Here is a 22,458-nt window from a genome sequence, read left to right as displayed (position 1 = left end):
TTTCTACCTATACAACCGTTTTTGCGTAAATACTTTCTGACTTTATTCTCTAAACATTGTACAATTAAGACTTTATTATCTCACAATATTATGACTTTATTCTTGTGATATGTCTTTATTTTGGAAATTATTATTAACATTTTGTCCTTAAAGTTTCCCTAATACTCTCTTGTAGTATATCGATATGATTTTAAGATGATTACACTTACACTTGGTATTAATATGGCATTGGCATTACTCTGTCAAGCTCACGCACCGGAATACAATCTGTTCAAAATGTGTCTGTGACCATTTCTGCAGGTGGTAAACAGGGTTCTGCATATGTTCTACCAAAGGAGCAGCTCCGCACATCACCACCAGATGCATAAAGAGAAGGATGTAATATGCCACACCTGGGGATAGCGATACAACAGCTAACTAGTAGCTCATCTGCCCACTGTCACTGATGCATCTGGTCTTGATAATAAATACTTGATTCCTTCAACATTTCCAACCAAACCAGAGGTTCACAGACAGTGAGGGGCTTGGGGGGGGGGGTGCAGAGGGACAGATATTATGCAGAGATACTGTGTGAGGTGAAAGAGACAGGTGCACAAAGCTGTTCTAAAAACAGCAGAAAGAGAGTTATTGCAGTTTGTCCTGTTGAATTTAATGCGGCCAGCAGTTGGAGCAGCAGTACAGGCTCTGGCACGGAACTCATGGAGGCAATTAAGATATTTTTAAACCCCTCAGTACCTGATTACATCAACATTTGTTCTGCTTCTCCGAGTTTTCACACAGCCAAATCTGAACACAAAGATATTCTTTATAGCTCCAGATCTTCAGGGAGTTTTCAGTTTTTTTATGTTTCCTTCAGTCATTCAGTGATAGTTGTCTATAGATTAATGGGTTCATGGCAAACAGAATACAATAGTTATTCAGTAGTTAATAAAAAATACAAATAAAAATTGAATTAAAGCTGAATAACACAGATTTCACAATAAAAGAGTGAATAGATGTTGACAACCATGCTGAAAATCAATCAATAAAGAAAAAAATATATTTAAAAGTAAACTGTTTCACACTCTTAAAGTGAACCCGTCTTCACGCTAAATTCATTATCCCATTCCTGTGTTTGTATGTGTAACAGTTGTGACTGGTTGTCTGTGGCTTGTCTATTTGTGTATTTTTTGCCCTTCGTTAAAAAAAAAAAAAAACAGCTTGTTTTTAAAAATGTTTTTATCCAGACCATAACTCAAAAACGACTACAGACACTAAAAGTCACAGACACAGTAACGTCATAGTTTCCTGAAAAGCTACAACTTGTATAACAACAATGTACAGAGACACAGAAAATAATATTTGAAAATCTGCACTTAGGAAAGCGTTTGTTTTAGTGACTTAAAATGCCATCTGCATGTGGACAAGAGGCTTCGATGCAAAAAAGATTATGTTTGTTTTGCTAAATACTGCAGACATTAGTGTGGACAGGGTGTAAATCAGTTATTTCTTCCAAAATGAGACATTAAAAACACCTTGTTTATCATCCAGTTTTCAGCAAGTGTTACATTTTATAGGTTCCCCCAGTCCCACTTTTATCTTGTCCCAGATGAGATTGGATTCGGTGATGGTTAGTTGTATCAGCACTACATTCAAAGCATAGTTTGTCTGTAAAAACAGCTGAAATTAAAAAATAAATAATTCATGCATATCAACGTGAGACATTTTGGTCTCCATTTGTGTCCCGTGTACTCTGTCTTTTTTGTCCTTTGCACATTCAGCTCTCTGCAGCTTTTAATGCTTTGTGAACAACAGTAGTAGTAGTGAGATGAAACAAGCTCTAAAAACAGACCAGCTGAGGAATGTACTCAGTAAACAGAGTGATAACAAAGTTAATGTGGCCCTTCTAATTCAGCCCCGTGTCAGTAAAGAGAGGAGACGAGAGGAAGAGATGAGGGAGGGTGGAAGTAACAAGAGATGCAGAAAAAGACAGACAGGAACACACGGAGACACACAAAACCCGAGAGAGAGCGAACGAGACAACCCCCGACTCGCTAGGCCAGAAGAGAAAGATCACACTGAGAGAAAGCAGCAGACATACACGGAGAGAAGGATGGAGAGAGGCGGACCATTGTGTCATCTGGGATCACTGAGCGCCGTAATAGGCTCGAGTCTTGTCAGTTGGGCTCAGCTCAGGTCGGCTTGGCTGCAGGCCTCCCTGCTGTCTCTCTGCCAACAACAGCACATGGGAATACCATTCACCAGCAGACCAACAATCCTAAAAGGTCTCCTTAGCTGGCTTTGGGAGGAAAGGAAATAATAGGTTTAGTTTCCCAGAGGCCTCACACTGGCATAATATTTGCCCACTGGTTCATAATGGAACTGAAATGATCTTCACAACGGAGGGCTCCTGGCGAACCCGACGCAGTGTTCAAGCTGTGTCTTCTGTGCCAACACTATTCTCAGTGTAATGTATTCCAGTAGTTTCTTGTCTTTGTTTTTTTTTGTTGGAGATTCCACTGTTACACGTACACACTGGTGAAATGATAACCACACTATTTGACTTTCTCTCCTCATTTTGGCTGGGGTAGTAGTACATCTCCACGTGTCTGCCACAGCAAAGTAGGAGCTGTTCTGACTAAAGTACCCATCAGGGAAAACTCAGCTTTTATTGAGATTTTATTCATGATCGCATGAGGCGAGTAAAGCCAGGCATGTCTCCTTGAATTATAGCTCGTGGCTCTTTTGTTAATTCCAGGGAGTTAACACTTGTCTTTAAAGCTAGTGCTGAAAGTATGCACAGTGGCAAAACAAGAACCATATGTTTAAATTATCATTAAGTGTCCTTTTCTAATTGTTGTTCATCATGTTTCAGTCAGAAACAAAAGGAAGGCCTGGTGCGTGCTCAAGATGCTGGAAGGGTAATGACTTAAAAGCTAAACTCTGTTGTTCTATGTGTTTTTTGATAAAGCAGACATTACGCAAACGTCCTTTAACCAAGGGTCAAGTTACAAAAACTTTAATTAATTCATATATAAAGCATTCTTGCTCAGTTCAATACACTGCTACAGCCTTGGCTTCAGCCCATGGACTAAAACTATATAAGAATGAATGACATGGTAGTCCCCCCCAAAAGTGAAGCCCTCTAGCATCACAATCACCCCCTAGTGGCTGGCTGCAGTATAGGTCATTAACTTTGCCACCTCCATGTTAGTGGAAGAGAGATGGACCACACCAAAAGTCAAAGTCCATCAAATAATTTTTATTCTCAGAGATGATTCCTGCCATTTTAGTTTTTAATCACACTGATGTATGTTCAGGTATTACATTTTTATTTATTTGATGCTATCAAAATGATTTGAAATCCAATGATTGATAGCTGACAGTGACTTGACTGTGAGGGGGGGGGGGGGATCAGTATCAAGGCCCAGACTTTGGCTCCAAATGCAGCACTCTGAATATTTTGGCTTCATTTCTGGATGGTAGGAGGAAGTGGAGACGTGTCGTCCATTTTCATATCGTCTATGCTTCAGCCTCGATAAACTTGGGAGCTGCTCCACTTGCACTAAGGGTGGACGACGTCTGCAATGACTGCAGCAGAATGTTTCGTTTCACCTGTTCTCTAGCATATGGGTGAAATTACCAAAAAGATGCTTGACTTACAGAAGGTAATTTATGCTGTCACTTAGCTAACATATGACACAAGGTGTTTCTTAATCAACCAAATGATTACTTAAATCAATACTTAATCAGTTATGTATTGGTTAATTGTGCAGTACCTTAACTCTTCTTTGAAGTAAAAAAACAAGCATACTGACGCCAATGCTTAAACAGTTCCAAGTTTCTGTTACAGCCACACTTCAATTTTAACGGTGAAAAGTTCCTCTGGCTCTCTTCCCCACTGCGTTCAACATAACCCTCACATAGCTGTCAGGGCAGGAAACACTCATTCAAGTGAACTGGGAAATGAGAGACACTTGAATCCCAGTGTATTTGTTGTATACTGTGCTTACTCTCAGTCAGGACTTATCAACTTATATCTGTATGTCCTTAAGGCTACTGACATGAGAGGATCTTATTACCTGATGGTTTGTTACACAGAACCACCAGGGAAGTTGTCCTTGGAAACTGCCTTGAAAAGGACAGGCACTGTCAAAAATCGTGGCAGGTGATTGGATGAGACCTCTGTCTGTAACAGCCTAACTTGAACAAATCATATTGCCTGTCACTGTCCTCACCACAGGCTGTCATCACACTCGCTCGTAGCAGAGTAGTTGTACTGATTGGTCACTGTGGTTCGACCACAAATGCAAAGCTTGATACCCGGCGAGATGGATTCTCACGTGATCTCAGGATATAGAGAGAATCCAGGTGCCTCACAATGTAAAATATATTCTAATTGGGGCCATATAAAGATATAAAGGTAATATTGTATGTATATATTATAGTTGGGAGTGGGCGGTGTGCGTGAAAACAAGCACATAATATATTTGGCTGTGGAGTTAAGGAGCTTCCTGAAATACCCTTATCAGCTTTATCTCAAAGTGGTGCACATTTGTAGCAGAAACCCTGAATGGAATCTGAACATGTGGACATTTTCCAGGCAGGAACCGTCTAATGACAAGATGCTACAGGCTGCATTTTCGGGGAAATGAGTATTGAAAATGTAACATCCGGCACTGTTCAGTCAGCAGAATGGGACGGACAGAAAACCAACATCCATTATTTTAAGTCAGGAGCGCTCTTACATCATTCTAAGAAGGGTCGCTTCTCCAAATAAACAGTTACGCCTCTGTGGTTGTGTAGCGGTTCAATCCCAAGTGACACAAAATTCAACAGAAATCTTTAAAGCTCAATGAACTGTCGGACAAGTCGGAGGCTGACTATACGACTTTTCCTTTTAATATAAGATATGACTTCAGGATTGATGTGACTTTTAATCTTAATTTATTCTTAAAGTTTCATGCGACTCTCCTTACTTTATAGAAATATAACAATTTGCTAGAGTGCACCTTTTATTTTTATTTGTAACTATTTTTAGTGTTATCAATCTTACTTACAAGCCTGTGTTTTAACAGCAGTTTGACTTCAGCTGGCAAAGAATGAAACATGCTGAGATAATATTGTCTAACAGTCAACAGTCCAGAAGACTTATTTGTTTTTAATAGATCTTTAAATTTATCTGGTTTTTTTTTTCTCTCTGACAAAACGTATTGAACATTTTATGTCCATACTAGGCTTTAATGGATTTGACTCGCTTTTAGAAATGAAATTAATGTTGGCATGAAAGGGAACTGCTGAAATGATAAATTAGGTATATCATCTAATTTATTGTTATTGTCACAAATAAATAACCGTTAATTTTAGAATTACAATTAATAATTTAAATTGTCGAAAATAATTGGGAAATCCTGTTAAGTTGTTGGTGTTGAAATTTAGTTATAATTCCATTACAACTACTTTTATACCACCGATGAAATAACAATATAGCGACAGCGATGGGAGGTGTCAGTGCATATTGAAGCGGAAACAGACAGGACAACAGTATGTTCCAGAGAAACCATTTATAAAACCATTAACTCTAATATAATGAATAGCAATCATTACTGAGCAGCAGTGTAGGAATCAAGATGATAATGATGTGAGGAAGTGAGGCTGAAGTGCAAGTATTCAGAGTTTAATGAGAAAGCGAGAGGAGGGTGTGAAAGGTGTGAGTGTGTGAGTGCGTGCGTGCACTGAGGAGAGGAAAAAGGAGAGAAGCATTTTACATCATGCTTTTATTGGTCTCTTTAACTTGTGATTATGGTTTTCCCCGTAACTTATTTGGGCTTGTAAAGAAAGAAATACAATATAAATGAAAATGAGCATCTGTATACGTGACACCACGCCGCCAATTGTCAGATGGCGAGAGTTGCTAAGTAGCAAAGCTGCAAATGATGCCAATGTGAATATGATGAGCTTCTAATGGTGAGGTGAGTATAACGGCAGATTGAGGCACAGGTGTTTTCTTTGCGATGGCAATTCATTTGAACATAACAGCTTTTTCTCTCTATTCTAATTACACATGAAACTCCCCCAGTTCCTCAGTCATTATCTACGCATGCCACCAGGGATAAAATAGCATGTGGTGAATAGGTTTGCAATGCTCAAAAGGGCATAGTTAACATTTAAATTACTTGACAGCATCTAATTTTGTTCTTCCCCCCCCCCCCCCTCTTTCTCCACCTTCCCTCTCCCTATGCCCATTAAACTCCCTGCAGATGAGTTCAAAGCCTTCCTGAAGCGCCTGCCCACCGACCGGTTCATGAACGTGTCCATGATTGCCAAGCTCTGGTCGACTGACTTGTCGGTGCAGAAGCGCTACGCCCAGCTGGAGTCCAGCACAGCGCTGGTCCTGGGAAAGGCCCAGAAGATCATCAGGAAGCTGTTCACCCTGAGCAAACGTTGCCCCAAGCAACCTCGAATCAGCCTGCCCCGAGAGAGGTAGCCCACTGGGACACACTGACAGAAAACAAACCAATGAAGGAGGCGTAATTACTCATTACTGGAAGTTTAGCTTGCTGCTCTGTGTGGATTCACCACAGCTGCAGGCTCTCTTACAGTTTGCCTTAAGTCGGGCACGCTAGGAAAAGCCCACAGCTACTGTCTGGAACGAGCCCAGCTTCGAATTTAACAAAAGTTATACATACACGATGGTGGGAAACATGAGGCCCCAAAACTGGCATTGTGAATTCAGCTGTTTCGGCTTTAGCTTGTCTCTGCTGTCGACAGATTATACAGCAACAAATATCTTATTTTGTGAAAATGCTGGACATAAAGTAGGAGCCGCAGCTGTATCGTGCAACATTTGTATAATAGAACACAAAAGTTTGAGGATGTTTTGAAGTATAAGTATAACCATAAATAAAAGTAGGTAATTAAATGAGAAAAAACACATTTTAAATTAAATTACAGCCAGACTAAAAAGGGAGGTCTTTGGTTTGCTTTAGAAAATGTCCCCCGTCGCCCTCAGGTCTTCAGGGAGATTGTGTCAGAGTCGTGGACCAGAGCAATAAGAAGATGCCTCACTGTGGGTTTTTGTTCTGACTTTGGATGTAATTAAAAGGCCACTTGCAGAAGACCTGGGGCTTCTGGAAGGTTCACAGGGTAAAAGCATCTGATAAAAAGGAAGGACCCGGACCATTAAGAGCTTTATAAAGCAATAAAAGGATTTTAAAATCAATCGTGAAGCAGACAGGCAGCCAGTGCGGAGACTTGAAACTCAATGTAATGTGTGATCCATGTCTGGTCAACACACGAGCAGCTGAGTCTCTATGATGTGCACAGACACGTTGAAATCATGAAGGTGACAAACAGAAGTTAGGGATCATCTCAAAGGGCATGTTAATGGATCAAGGAAGGTTTTCAGTCAGTTTCTTTCAGCTGTTCTTTGAAACATCAGAGACCATTATTATGTTGTTTGAGTCATTTAGTTATCACATTGAAAGAGGATTCTATTTTGTGTGCTCACTTCTAAATATATGTGTAACCAAAGAGTATCGATTGTAAAACACATCAATGCAGAGAATGAAGCAGATGAGAGACACTAACAATATCAAGTATAAAACAAATAGATGTAAATCTGAGGACATATAACTTGGTAGGGTACATTAGGGACAGGAAGTGTTGAAAATATTTATGTACATCATTTTCACTGTCTATTTTGTTGTGATCACTCAGACAAACCCCCCCAGGTTGACCAGACCTATTTCAAAGAGATAGGACATTTTTCATCCGTGCTGTCCACTGCAAATATCAATCACAGTTTACAGACTGAGCCCCAAGTTCAGCTTTCACCTTCACCGATGGGGAGGGAAACGCTCGAGGAACGTGGTAAACAGACTATAAATGGGATGACATGATGGTGACAGAGAGAGAGAGAAAAGGGAGATGAAGGCTCTTGTTACTGGTTGTGGAGACCATTGTGGGGAGAGGGACGTACTATTGTGGCACGCTGTAATCAAGTCCTTCCCTGGACTGACAGCTCGGCACTTGTTTACAGAGGACTTTAATTTCCCTGACAGTCCTCTTCCTCTTCCCATCACTCCATTTCCCCCCCTCTCTTGCACTCAAGCGCTTTCCGTCTCTATTTCTCGCCCTCAGCTACCTTTGTGTCACTTTGCTCTCTCTCTATGTCTCACCCCTGTCAGTCAGAAGGTTAACCCCCTGCACACCAGTTACAGCCAGTTATCAGGGGCTGCTCGGCTGAAAGCTCGCTACTTTCTTCGGCACAAACCTATTTGTTTTATCATCATTCATTTTGGTCCATTTACAAAGGCCTGGGGAGGGGAAGGGGATTGTTGGAGGATTTGGGCAATGTTGTGTGAGGATTCTTGAACGTAGCCCTGGGATAGAATCTCTGCGGAGCAAATTTTTACTCTGAACTTGTTGCTGTACCAAAGTGGATGGTAATTTATGTATTTCTGCGGTTTCATCTCTAATGCAGTGAAACTAAACTGCCACTCCTCTAAAAAAAAAAAAAAAACAGGGGGGGGCAAATTTCCATCGGTAAATAATCCCATTTATATACGAGGAAGGCTGTAAATTAGATTTTCACCCATGAAAATAGCATGCATACAAAATAATGCAGCAGTTTTGGGCTTGCTTTGTGTTCAAGTCCTTGAACACCCAACCTCTAATGTAACCTTTTAACTATGTGAATACTTTAAAAAGGAGACATCTCCCCAAAGATAATCGAAGAGTAGCCACCCCTCACTGAAAAAAACAACTAATACCCAACACTGTCACCTTAAGCTGCAACACTTTTTGAGTGGGGACGAATCTCAGGCTAATTTAGAATGCATAGATAAAAGCAAAATGTACAAAAGTAAAGTGGAAAAAGTGAAACACAGTTCAATTTTATTTGTATAGCAACAAATCACAACATGCATGATCTCAAGGCACTTTACATAGCAAGTTAAAGATCTTACAGAATTATGGAGGAACCCAACAGTTTCCACAATGAGCAAATACTTTGGATAGAAAAAAAACTGGACTAACCTCGAGAAGAAGAAGAGGGCAGAAACATTCATGTTATTTAAATCTGTCAAACGGATTGTTAAAATGAAAATACAGAGTCATACTTTAAATGAAATTATATTAATAATGGTAGCAGCACCAGTCAATAATAATAATTATAATAATAATAGTTGAGTAGTGTTAGATCTGGATCCTGCAGTTTTAAATACAGAGATACCTACAGAACACATATTTGTTTACCTTCTCAAAAACATTAAGATGTGAATTTTCCATGACATGTTAAAATAAAGTCACTACACACACAAAATATGTAGAGGTGAATTGCCTTTCAGTGTTGTCCAGCCGTCAGCAGCACACACACGCCAATACTTAAAGGCAGTTAGAGGTTTCAATGAAGAAGTTCAAGGAAGCTTATTGTTAATTGACATGGAGACGCATGGTTGCTGCCACAATGGAAAAACAATCAACTGTTCATTTACAACTAGGAGGTGGTATCATGCACTGTCAATAGTTACTGAGAATTCAGCCAATAAGGTCCCTCTGTCAGTTTGTGGAGCCTCCTGAGGCACCGTGCACCACTTAAACCTGCAGCCAGTCAATCATAGAGGAAACTAAATGTTCAACCCATGGCATCTGACCGGCCATCCAGAAAATTTTGTTTGAATGCAAGACGCTGCCTGACACGGCTGCCATCAACTCCTGTCAGGCCGTGATAAGCTCCACCCACAGCCCCAACCTCAGGCTCTGACTGAATGGCTGGCTGTTCATTTTAGCAGGGATATCACATCCCCATCTAAATAATTGTTTCAAGCTAAAAAATTGCAACTTCTATACCATTTCATAATTCACTTTATTTCTTAGGTTGATTTGTTTATCATTTTAAATATTCCATAAAAGTCAGCCTCCAAGATTGAAGAAAATTAAATCAATTCATTCTGATTAATTTCTCAACCTCAACTGTCTAACCTGATTTACACTAAATCAGCTGCTTGATGCCAGACAAATAATAAGGTCTCTTTAACTTTCCAATCACTGTAAGTTGATGCACCGCACTCAGAGATGACTCGTATTGTTTTTATATAAGCCGTTATATTGTAAAAGATATATAATATATGTACTTCACAACAGTACGAGTTCTCCATATACTTTATATATTGTTTGGCCTTGGTAAGATCTACAGCATGAATTAAGATAAAAGATGCCTGTCAATTTTGATTTAGTGACAGGTCTGACTCATCGGGTTGTCACATTTTCGGTTAAACTACACCTGCCGACCTTGCCAGTTGTGGTTGCTACTAGCAACAGATGACCTACCTGAAGTTATATGCATAAGTCCTGACATCACATCAGGGTGAGACAGGGAAACACTTGTGTCCACACTCAACTGCACATAGTGGTCAGGAGTCGTTTAAGTGGTGTTATGTTACTTGTTACCTACAACTATTCATATTTGACCTGATACAAAGCTGCAGTATTGTTCTTTTCTCTGCCTCCTCTGCAGGTCCCCTGGGTTTTGGCTGAACAGGGCCCAGTCTCTGTTGTACTGCAATGAGCACGGCGTGCTGGGCTCCTTCTCTGAGGAGGTGAAGCGCTGTAGCTGCCCGGTGGAGCAGCCCACCTGCCAGGAAGTCATTCCCTGCATCGTGGGCACATCACCCACCTCCTGCTCCTCCTGTGCCACTGATAATGCGACCCGCTGTGGAGCCTGTCACCATGGCAACTTCCTCCATCTTGGTTCCTGCCACCCGAGCATTGCGGCATCCCTGGACCACTATCTGAACTTGGACCTGGACATGCCTGATGCTGAGGTTCCCAGAGTTTCTAATACTTGTATTCCATTGGTCCTCAAACCTCTGTGGACCGCATCATACATTACCTGATTACCCTAAAGATAATGGGAAAAAGTTTAACAACAACAAATATGAGAGCACCGCAAACTGTTTATTTATACATGGAGGCTAGAATGCTGCAAACGTTTTGCAATCTCTGACAAATACAAACAAGAAACATGGCTTTGTAAATTGAGCCTATAAATCAAACGTATTTACAGTATTTATCGCTTTCATTATTTTTTGCCATCTCACACTCAAAACATACTAAGTATGCAAAAGTAAGTGCACAAGTTAATAATCAAAGCCAGATGCATACAATGTACACAACAGAACAAGTTCAGTCAGGCAAAACCGTGAAGTATTAGAGACAAATACAGATCTCGCTCTGAATCAATTTTACTGTGTGTGTGCAGCGTGTGTGAAAGAAGCTTCTTACAAAAGATTGAAGCAAACAGATATGGATTTAATACATTATGTTGGTCTCTTCTCCTTTTTTATAAAGTGCAGAAGTGTATATTGTTATGGAAGTTTTCTGGAAGCTGGTGAAAGGAGAACTCATTTCAATGTAGACTTGATGCATCAAGGAGACCAGAAGGTCCAACAATTCAAAGCTGACAGAGTAACAGCAATTGTCACCCCCAAGTCTGAAGATGTCTCCCACAGCTTCCCAGTATATCTCCCTCTACTTGTGTCACCCATTCTAACAGCACATCCATGAATGACTAGAATTGCTGTCACTCTCTATGTTACATATAGGTGTTCGCATCCTATTGGATAGCTAAGTCTAAAGTACGCATAACTAAAATCACATTTTGTCCTTACATCTTGAAGCTGGTGAAATATGCAAAAGAGTTGAAGTTGGTGCCTCTCGGTTTGGGGCATCTCTACATATTACTTTCACACTGTTTCTATCTAACATAAGTCAGCTATTACACTGTTCTTCTCACAAAGTCATAAAATACTTCTGTAGCTTTCATTAAATATGAAAAGCAATCTTAGCTTGGCTCCGAAGATTAAGAATAAAAGTGTAATATTAAAATGTGCAGGAGATGATAAATATTATATTCTAATCTTACCTGTGGATCTGTATTTATCTCTCTTCAGGTGAAGTACCTGCTTCAGCGACTGGACAGCAGAATAGAGGTCCATGCCATCTACATCAGCAACGATGTCCGTCTGGGAAGTTGGTTCAATCCTGCCTGGAGGAAGAGGATGTTGTTGACACTCAAGAGCAACAAAAATAAGTCCAATCTCATTCACATGCTGATGGGCATTTCTTTCCAGATATGCTCGACTAAGAATTCAACCCTGGAGCCCGTGCCTGCGATTTACGTGAATCCTTTTGGTGGGAGTCACTCAGAGAGCTGGTTCATGCCAGTGAACCAGCCTGACTTCCCTGACTGGGAGAGAACTCGACTGGACGCCGTTGTCACGGCACAGTGTTACAACTGGACACTGTCTCTGGGCAACACATGGAAGTCCTTCTTTGAAACCGTTCACATCTACCTGCGAAGCCGCATTGTCACAGATGATCCAACAGTGAATGAAACGCTCTTCTACGAACCGCTGGACTTGGATGACCAGACGTCCAACCTGGGGTACATGAAGATCAACACGCTGAAGGTGTTTGGATACAGCCTGCACTTTGACCCTGAGGGCATCAAGGATCTGATTCTCCAGCTGGACTACCCCTACACGCAGGGTACACAGGATGCCGCCTTCCTGATGTTGTTGGAGATGAGAGATCGGGTTAACCGACTTTCTCCCCCAGCACCGCAGCCACTGGACCTGTTTTCTTGCCTGTTGCGCCACCGGCTGAAGATGTCGGCCGGTGAGGTGGCTCGCATCAAGGACGCTCTGCAGATCTTCAACTCCAAGCTGCCCAATGCTTCTCCTGAACCCGAGCTGGCCCAGCTGTGCAGCTAGCTATCTCACTGATGACAAAATTCAAGTCCAGGAGTAATACAACAAGACTGAGTTGCTGCTTCAGGGGCAAACCCAAACTGAGAAGTGGAGGTCCCACCATGTTGGCTTTTTGGACCCAAGTCCTCTGGATTAACACCCGACTCTAAAGGCAGACTTGGCTTTTCCTGTGGCCACTCCTGGCTGGTTTTCTGGTCACATTTTTATTATTCATTTTTGTGGGAGAACAGCTGATGCCTGGAGGTTTACGTTTGCCGTGACTGCCCTGCTTTTGGTGACCAGAGCGACTGATTGAAGAGACTCCCAAACGTTGGCAGGTTATGTCCATTGGAACCTCAGAGAGCCGATGTCATTACATATACCTTAGACCTCTGCCTTTCAAAGATGAAGCTGATTTTCATATACAAAGAGGAACTCAAAAGGGGGTCAGTGGAAGAAGATTTCCCCTTTTCTACGCCTATTTTCTTTGGCTACAGAACAATCTTGGGGAAGGGGAAATGGAATAATATTATATATGTGTTGAATGAGTTATGTTATGCTTAACAGTTAAAAATTTGATAATCCTGAACCCTGTTACTGTCTTTGAATATTTCTTTTTAATCCCTGCTTTCCGTTTTATCTGGCATTTGAGAACTTGTGAGTGATTTGAGTGAGAAGCCAGTTAGTGATGTTCTGTCCTTGGTGGTGTGTCTGTACCAAAAGAAGGTGAACACATCAGCAAACTGGATGGCAAAGTATCCTAAACGATCAGTTCTTTTTTGAGCAGAAAATCATCACGAAATCTTCTGATGTGGTGACAAAAAGGTCGGCAGATAAAACGCTGTAAATAACGCTCCATCTAACCCTGAGTGTGGACAAGTGCACATTGCTTTTTAGATAAGAGTGCAAAGACCAAAAAAATGTTTATAACAAAAACAAATTCATGCCTTATATGGAAAATTCAATGTTACGATAAGAAGCACATCTGGTTTTTGTGTTTGGTTCTCGGCGGAGGCTGTATTGCTTTTTATATCTCAGTATTCCTACCAAGAAAGAACAGCAGACGTTCTTCAGGCTATGTGGTAATGTAACTTTTCCATGTAAATGCCAGTCACACTTTCTGCAGATACTTGTTATGATTTGGTGTTGTGAAACTTCTTGAGTCACTATCACACAGTGCACACCAGTACTTACGATTATTGTAATTGTTCTGCAAAATCCTTCTTTCTCCAATTAGACTAAATTTCAGTGACTGATAGAATTTATAAAAAAGTTAAATTGTTTGGTTTAGTCTCAGGTCAAGGAATTTTTTTTTTTTTTCAGTTTTCTTTTCACAAGTGGGTCCGTTGTCACGGCGACTGGACTTACTATGATTTCTGCAGGGCAGTGATGATAGGCCTGTTCCCTTGAGAGCTCAAGAACTTGATATGATTTTTCATTAACTTCACTAATTTCTCACTGAAAGTCAGTAAACCTTGTCATTGTCATTTTCAGCTGTTCTTCTGTGCTCAGCTTGCTTAAGTAAATACACAGTGGTTTACCTAACTGGCATCCTTCTCCTTGTTTCAATACTAGCTTTCTGTTCTCCTTGTAACATGTACATTGCAATAACATGTTGATAAATATATTACAGCACAGGTTGTCTTTGACGTGTTGACAAATCCCTCCACCGTCTTTGCCATGCGACACATCACTCCACACTGATTTGCTGACAAAATGGTGCAGCGCAAATGTACACAGGAGGGAGAGGTGCTGATGTACTGAGGGAAAAACAGAAAAAAAATGCTCTAATCAGAAGTAAAATTATCAAGTTCATATTCAGTTTTAATGATAGAAAATCACAAAAAACACCTCCAGGCCCAGAATGTGTCACTCTTTTCGCACTAATTTATTTTGTGTCAGAATTTGTCACAGCTATGAAAAACAAGATCTGAAATTCAAAAGATGAAACATTTTAATGTTTTGCGGAATATCTCAATTTTTTTTACAATTTAAAACTGTGAAAAAAGGGAAAAGGGCCCTAAGGACATTTCTAGGCACCATGTATGACCATGATTCATGTTGTAAGTAGTTGTATCTTAAAGTTGTCTTTATCAAAAGTACATTACTTACTCTAGTTACACTCAGTATCTTGTTTATTGGGTTCATCTTGCTAATACTTCTGAGGCTACTGACTTGTTTTGTGTTATACAGAATATAAAGTTGAATCCACACCTTTATTTAACAGTTTCAACAAATATAGACTTCATGAAGGTAAGACCATGGAATGTGAGATATAATTTTAGTTTGGTGTGGCCAGTTAACTCTCCCTATGTACTCTATTGGTAGACATGTGGAGGGTCATGACCCACTGTATTATCTACATGCCTCCCTCTCATTTTTACCCACCTTTAAAAGCTATGTTTTTTAAAGTTTGATTTCCCAAATAAAATAGGAAACTGTACTTTGGGAGAAATCCTTCAGATGATGCTTAAGGGGTATGAGGGCATGATCACCAGGTACAACTCTACAACAGGCTAATAACTGCATGTCAGCCTGACAGACAGGCTCCGCCTCTCAGACACAAACAGCAGAATGCCAGTTACCTGATGTTGTTTGAACTTGTACAAGCATTTTATTTTACATACAAAGTCAATCCTCAGTCGCTAAAGTTGCTCAATGCGAAGACAAAATCCTGCTTGAAAAAAATTAACACATTAAACAAATACAAATGTCATATTTTCCCATTTCTAACAATACTTTGGGCTTTGCCTTTTTTTAAAAGGAAAAAAATTGTGTTTGATAGCGGGAGCGACCAGGGAAAGAAAGTGAAAGCAAAGAGCCGGGTGCAGATAGATTTCTTCTGATCCAACTGGAGAATTTGTGTCATTATCTCAAAGCACCCAAACTTGTAATATTTGCAACCCAGTAGTAGATGGCAACAGCATTCAGAGTAAAGGCTAATTCATATTTTTTCTTCACATAAACCTTCTACTTGTCTGATGTGCCATCAGAAAATTGTCCATGCTTCTGCGTGGAAGCTACGGCATAGGTGCACATGTAGCCTCCGCTTGGGGCCGAGAATTCAAAGTTGTGCGTGAGTCTCGCTGCCGTTACACCACCGAAATGCTAGTGGCGGTAGAGTTTCTGGAGTTCCGATTTCTGGTCCGCTTTTTTACAAATTCTCCAGCGTCTCTGTTCACTTGGCGAGTGTTACAAAGCGGAGCATGTTGGAGCTGATGTTGAAGAGCAACTACTTTTCCTTGAAGAACTGCAACCATAAAAGAAAGACGTCCTCGTTCATTCCTTCAACTCAATTCAGAAATGGCGGTGAGTCTGTCGGACCAAGCAGACCAATCACTGCTCTGGCCGTCTGAAAACCAACCTTCTGATCATTGAGCAGCTGTGACCAGAGAGAAACTCAGTAGTTTCACTGTTTCCACTGTTCTTCAACAAAGTCACATACTGGGTGCTTCATGTGGACGCTCCTCTGATCTCACCCTGTGTGTCGCTCTGAGCAAGTGAGTGGGGGTGGAGTCCCGGGGTGTTTGTGTGTGCTCCCAGACAACACACACACACACACACACACACACACACACACACACACACACACACACACACACACACACACACACACACACACACACACACACACACACACACACACACACACACACACACACACACACACACACTTTCTGACTCCTGGTATTTGACATGATGGCCTAAACGATGATGATACAAAAAAAGTGAGCAACGGTGCTCACGTTCACATTCATCATATGTAAACTGATTCGTTCAGTGAGTTCTGAGGTAGGCGGGGGGGGGGGGGGGTTTGCTGGTGAATAAAAACTGACACGGAAGAACGAAGTCAGAAAAATTCAACAGGGCTTCCAAAATTAAAAAATAGTGAATAAAGTCGGCCATAGCCTGAGTACCACTGTGGTGAACCGACAAAGTGGCAGAGAATGAAAGGCAGTGCTGAGTATAAACTGCTGGAGTGGAGTGCTTCACAGGTGTCCAGTGGAGAAGTGGGACAGCTACACCCTGTGTAACACCCTGTGTAACACACACACACACACACACACACACACACACACACACACACACACACACACACACACACACACACACACACACACACACACACACACACACACACACACACACACACACACACACACACACACACACACACACACACACACACACACACACACACACACACACCTTTAATCTGAGCAGCTTATTTAAACAAAACTTATTGGAAAAATTAACATTTGAACATACATCAGTAGGATAAGTTCGAACTATCTAAAATGACCTAAAACACTTTGATATTTGATACGCATTTTGACATTTTTATTTCACCCATGTCCCTTTTGCTAACATGGAGGAAGCTGTGTTTACGATCTATCCTGCAGCCAGCCACCAGGGGGTGATCCAGATGACTTGGCTTCACCTTTGGGAGCGGACACGTCGTCCATCTGAAGTCTTTGACCAAGTGTGACAGTTTTAAGAGTAGCTGGTCAATACAGGGCCATTAGGGAACCTTCCTTCAGGGGTTGACAGGGAAAAAAAGAGAATGAATTATTATCTGTCATAACGCGACACATGGGTCAAGACAAAAACTGGTGCAATATTCCAAAAATATATTTTGAGCAAAACTATGAACTGAACATGACAATAAGATTGGGAGGTGTTAGTCAGTGGCCTCAGTAGTGTAGATGTGGGCGTGTGAATGATGTAAGGTGCAGTGGAGTAAGGATAACTAAACAAAATGTGCCGGTGCAGAGAACTCAGAAGAGAGCACCGTGCTGAGAGCCTTATATCCCACATCTGCCACACACAACCAGTCGCGTGGGGGTGCACAAACTTCTCTGCACTGCCCCTGAGTGGCCGAAACAGATGAATTCAACAAAATACATAATCAGTGCTACCTTTCTTTTTGTCCAGTGATTATTTGCTGTCCTCCCTTAAAAGCATTTGTAATACAGAGAGAGTTGCACTTTGCAAACATCTGCTAAATTGCATTCAAAGTCTGACTCTTCCTAGTGCACTATAGTTTCACACTTACAGCATGTGCCTGGAACAGAATGTACAACTGAAAAACACTCAGCAAAAGCCTTAATAAATCCAACCCCACGTACATTGCCATAAAATGAAAGCATAAACTTCCAATTACCCTCTGCCCCTCATAATAAGATGAATGCCCTCTAATATTCGGAGTGCAGTGTTTTTTGTAAGATGAAAAGCCAATTTCCTGGGTTGTCAGGGAGCAAAAAAAAAAAGAACCAAATGCAAACTGTCACATTACATCAGGCTGCTGGTTTATCTGCTGGAGAAAGCAAGAGAGCAATGGAGAAGGAGACAGGAGGAGTGGCAGAGTCGGGGAGATGCAAGGAGAGACAGAGCTGCGGTGACCAGCTGGAGCTGCCGGCATGTTTCTTTTTTTCCCCTACCCCATAATGAGGTAGAGAAGGAGTCACTCTGCATCGGGTTAATAAACAGTTATTCATCTTCAGCATGGCACCCAGGAAACAGGAGTGGGTTTGCCCTTGGGCTAATCTTCAAGCCTATAGGAGACAGCCAATTCATCAGAGTACTATTTAAACTGCATACTACAAACTTTCAGACCCCCCCCCCCCCCCAAGGAAGCAAGTGGAAGAGAGAAAATGAGTGATTGAAAAGGGAGTAGATGACATAGAGGGAGAGATGGAGGGAAGATAAGGTCGAGAGAAAGTGGAGGGTAGGGAAAAGGTGAGAGGGGTTGGGCTGCGAGTCCTGCGGTGATTTATGATGTTTGGAAAGTCAAGACTTTGAATTAATGAGGTAGAATCGGTGAAGTCGACTGGCGTGTGCGTTCACCGGCCTGTGCGGGCTGCGCACGTGTACTTGTAAGTCATTTGACATAGTCATCAATAACAAGTGTGGATTTCAGGGTTTGAAATTACTTTCAAATTACACCATCACCAATGCATCCAGAGAAATCATTCATGTTTGCGGACGGAGAGGACATTTAAATGCAGAGTTAGAGATTGGTTGACCTTGACAGCGAGGCAGGAGCAAATTGAGTTGTTCTTATCATAAGGTGGTTGATTATGATGCCACTTTTGATACAGTGGCATCATGGCTGACAAATCTGAAAGGCAGGATTTATAGGGCTGAAAAAAATAATTTGTTCCCCGTATTGCTTTCCAGGACTCGCCAAGCAAACCCATTCATTACCTCTGACCGGCGATAGACAAGGTCACATTACAAATTCACGAGTATTGCAGCAGACGTTTTTTCGTCTTTGCCAGCAATATGTAGACGTAGCAAAGTGAGAAACTGCTCGTTAGCGCTGGCAGTATTACAGCATGTCCTACCATAATGCCTCTATTTAATGAAAGACTGCTAAATAAATCACATCGGCACCTTTTTCTATCTAACACTAGGTATTCAGAGGTTGTACTCAGTTTATATTTTATGTAACATTTGAGTTCTAACACCACCAAAAAATAACACTAGTTGTGTTGGAACTCAATTAGCTATTTGATCTCTCTCTCTCACACACACACACACACACACACACACACACACACACTTGGTTGGACAAGTGTATTAATGAGATGTTGAATCTGCATCACCCCTGCAAAATGGAAGCATCTGTATCCAGGATATTTTGGTTCCAGTATTGTACAGTGGGTGGAGTGAAGACGCGTTTGTCCGTCTATACACTGGGAACACTGGGTTTGTTGTTGTCAGGTAATCTTCCACCTCTTAGCTGCTGAACATAAAAACTTCTGCTCCTTAAGGACAATTCACATTTTCCAAAACATAACAACTCAACCACCAAACAGCGGAGGACAAAGAACCTGAGTAGGACTCCATCACTATGGCAACTTTTATTCGCAGGTAAGGATGTATCAAGTAGATATATGTCGAAAGACTGTTTAAAATACACATCCATAGTTATAGGTCTTCCTGTACATCTCTGGAATCTTAACGTTTTGCAACAAACGGACTTCAATGAAACCTCATCAGCTTCTTTGTGCACTGGAGCTCATCCTCTAACTCCCATTTCAACACCCTTCATCCATCACCTTTATTTTACCCCCTTAATTCATTTTGCTCTTATTTCCCCTCCATCTGCTTCATACAACTACCGCAGCTCCATCCAAAGTTAAGCCATTATTGATGTTTAGCTCCCAGCTACATATGAAGCAATACAGTTCAGCCATCCATAAAGCAATGCAGCCGGCAATCTCACCGCAGTTTCTGAAGAAATTGCATTTGCTAGTTGACAATAAACTAATGAGCAGCAGGGCCAGACTCAGACCTCACTGACTTATAAAGTGGTTTTACACAAAGTTTCCAATCACTGTGTTTAAATATGGTTTGAAATGAAGATAGAAACATGTTCGTTCATGCCAGGTGCACTTGGAGAGAAGCAAGTAGGACATGAAAACTTTATTAAGACTGAAAAAAAGAGATGGGGAAAAAAAAACATTAAAAAATTATTTATTTGATCATTAATCCCCATAAATGAATCGTGTGATAGTTAAAATACTTTGTAAGATTAGAGCTTGGAGAAAAATACTACAATAGTTTAGTTTAAAAAATAAAGTTTCAGTCCCATTTAGACCCCAAGTCCTAAGAAAGCTTATTTTATAGTTTTATATTTTATAAGGATGTGTTTCTTTAAGTTATTTTAAAGAGGACAAGGAGCTCACCAGACAGACAGACCCCCTCCCCCTCTAATGGAAGTAGTTCCCAAGTGTCCCGACCCTCACAGAATAGGCCTGGTCACCTTTGTTGGTCAGCTGTAACTGGAATGAGCCCTCATGAAATCAGGAAGGGTATCACATGATCTACACTTCTGCAGGAAGTGAGGAACATTTAGAATCTGTGTAAGTGGGACATAAACACCATTTACTAGCAACACAGACCCACGAGGACTGTACACAGTGACCAGTGTACCAAATACCCAGCGGCAATCAGGGCCCCCCCACCTATAGTGCTCCAGTGTTATGATGAAGTTATGTCATAATCTGCATATTGAACTTCCCTAATGCTAATGACCTCACAAGAAAAACTCAACTTCTTTCACCTCTCATATGTGATTAATTTCTCTGTAGTTTCAGAACCATCTCCCAGATTGTTTTGACCCTTAAGGTTCCTAATATTTAAGTGAAATACCAACAGCTTTACAAATCCAACTCACATGTTGGGCAGTACTACTGCATATGTGAAATAAGTTGTATAAAGCCACCTGCGGCTTCAACAGAACTGCATGAAATCTTATCAATCCTCAAAATATGTCACCTGAGTCAGCATCATTTGGGTCTGGGAACTACAACTTTGACTCCGATTTTGCTGCAACAATTTTTTACCACTTCCGGTTAAATTCTTTGTCCTGAGCCCAGCAATGATTCTATTAGGGTGACATCATAATTTACCCATGAAGTTTTGCTTGCCCAATATTCAAGATTCTTCTTGAATGTCATTGCACTGTTTCAGAAAATTCTACAAAATCGCAACACTCCCTGAGATTTAGAAAACAGTAGCAATATTAGAAAACACTTTATACAAATACATAAATGTAAATATATGAAACTAAAAGTAGTATAAATGTGATGATTCTGTGTCCCCCTCCCCCTTCTGTTCTTCTCCTGCAGGTCATGTGTGTGGCAGCCTTCTCCTTCTCTGCAGCAGACAAGGCACATCAACCTCCCCATAAAAGCCTGGTCTCGACTCCACTGCTCTGCCAGATAATTCCGTCTAGTTCGGTAGTTGCGCTGCATGTTTCTTGTGAACCTTCTATGCCCTTGTTTTTTGGATGTTCCTCACCAGTGTTTTTCTTCTCCGTTTATTTACCCAGATATCCTGTGTGCCTTGCTGCCCGCCTACGTTGAGTCTTATGTGCAGTGATCTTTTTCCATGATCTCAGCACTCCTGCTGCTTTGTGGATTTCACCAGCCAGCCTGCTCTCTGCCGCCAATGCCTGCAATTTATTGCTTCCTTTTTTGAGCAATAAACACCTTTGTTTATCATCACCTGTATTTCAGTCTCTGCTTTGGGGTCCAAAGTAAATCAAGACTAGACAATAAAGCTATAAACAGAAATATAAACATGTGACACAGTGTACAAATGAACATTAATGAGTGGCACAGAAATACTACCAGCATACTTGTGTGCACTTGTTAAATCAATTGCAGGCAAAAGGAGCGTCGGTGGACTCGTGGTAGAAAAGAAGGACATCAGACTGGAAGGTCATTGGTTCGAGGCCACGGACTGACAAAACATACCTGGATATGGACCAGACCTGGATCTGTTCAAGTCCAAGTGGACTCTCCCTACCCCACTGTCTAAGTGCCCCTGAGCAAGGCACCTTACTCCCCCAACATCTGCTCCCTGGGCGCCGTCCATGGCTGCCCACTGCTCTGTGCGCTCACTGTGTGTTGTGTCCTGCTGTGTTCACACGGGTGGGTCAAAAGCAGAGAACAAATTCCTCCCATTGCATGTAGTGTGTGTGGGACCAATAAAGGAATCTTAAAAAAAGAAATTCAAGCAAGAATTTAAACAAAAACATCTACTTCTACATCTAGATGAATACATGGACAATGATATAGTGCAAGAAGCTGCTTCCTCTCAGCCATGAGACTACAGGCAGTGCAGAGATCTCCATCCTCTGAGAAAAATCACTTGTCAGCAGGACAGAAAGTCAAAGGGTCCAAGCAGAGACAAAGATTGTCAGTGAGCCATT

At 41.3% G+C, this 22,458-nt stretch overlaps 1 protein-coding gene and 1 long non-coding RNA gene across 2 annotated transcripts in view; both read left to right on the top strand.

Annotated features, from left to right (window-relative positions):
• brinp2 (bone morphogenetic protein/retinoic acid inducible neural-specific 2) overlaps positions 1-14,368 on the top strand; it is a 220,918-nt gene extending 206,550 nt beyond the window's left edge. The window contains exons 7-9 of the mRNA XM_034614569.1: positions 6,240-6,462; positions 10,499-10,805; positions 11,934-14,368. Coding sequence (XP_034470460.1) covers positions 6,240-6,462; positions 10,499-10,805; positions 11,934-12,755 — 1,352 coding nt within the window. The 3' untranslated portion in view covers positions 12,756-14,368. The remainder of the gene's footprint in view (positions 1-6,239; positions 6,463-10,498; positions 10,806-11,933) is intronic.
• Positions 1-22,458, top strand: part of LOC117778781 — a 346,339-nt gene that overhangs the window by 242,455 nt on the left and 81,426 nt on the right. The gene's annotated exons all lie outside the window — the stretch shown is intronic.

This window comes from Hippoglossus hippoglossus, chromosome 17 (genome assembly GCF_009819705.1).
Source record: "Hippoglossus hippoglossus isolate fHipHip1 chromosome 17, fHipHip1.pri, whole genome shotgun sequence".
NCBI classification, from domain to species: domain Eukaryota; kingdom Metazoa; phylum Chordata; class Actinopteri; order Pleuronectiformes; family Pleuronectidae; genus Hippoglossus; species Hippoglossus hippoglossus.
This window is presented reverse-complemented; position numbering and strand designations above follow the sequence as displayed.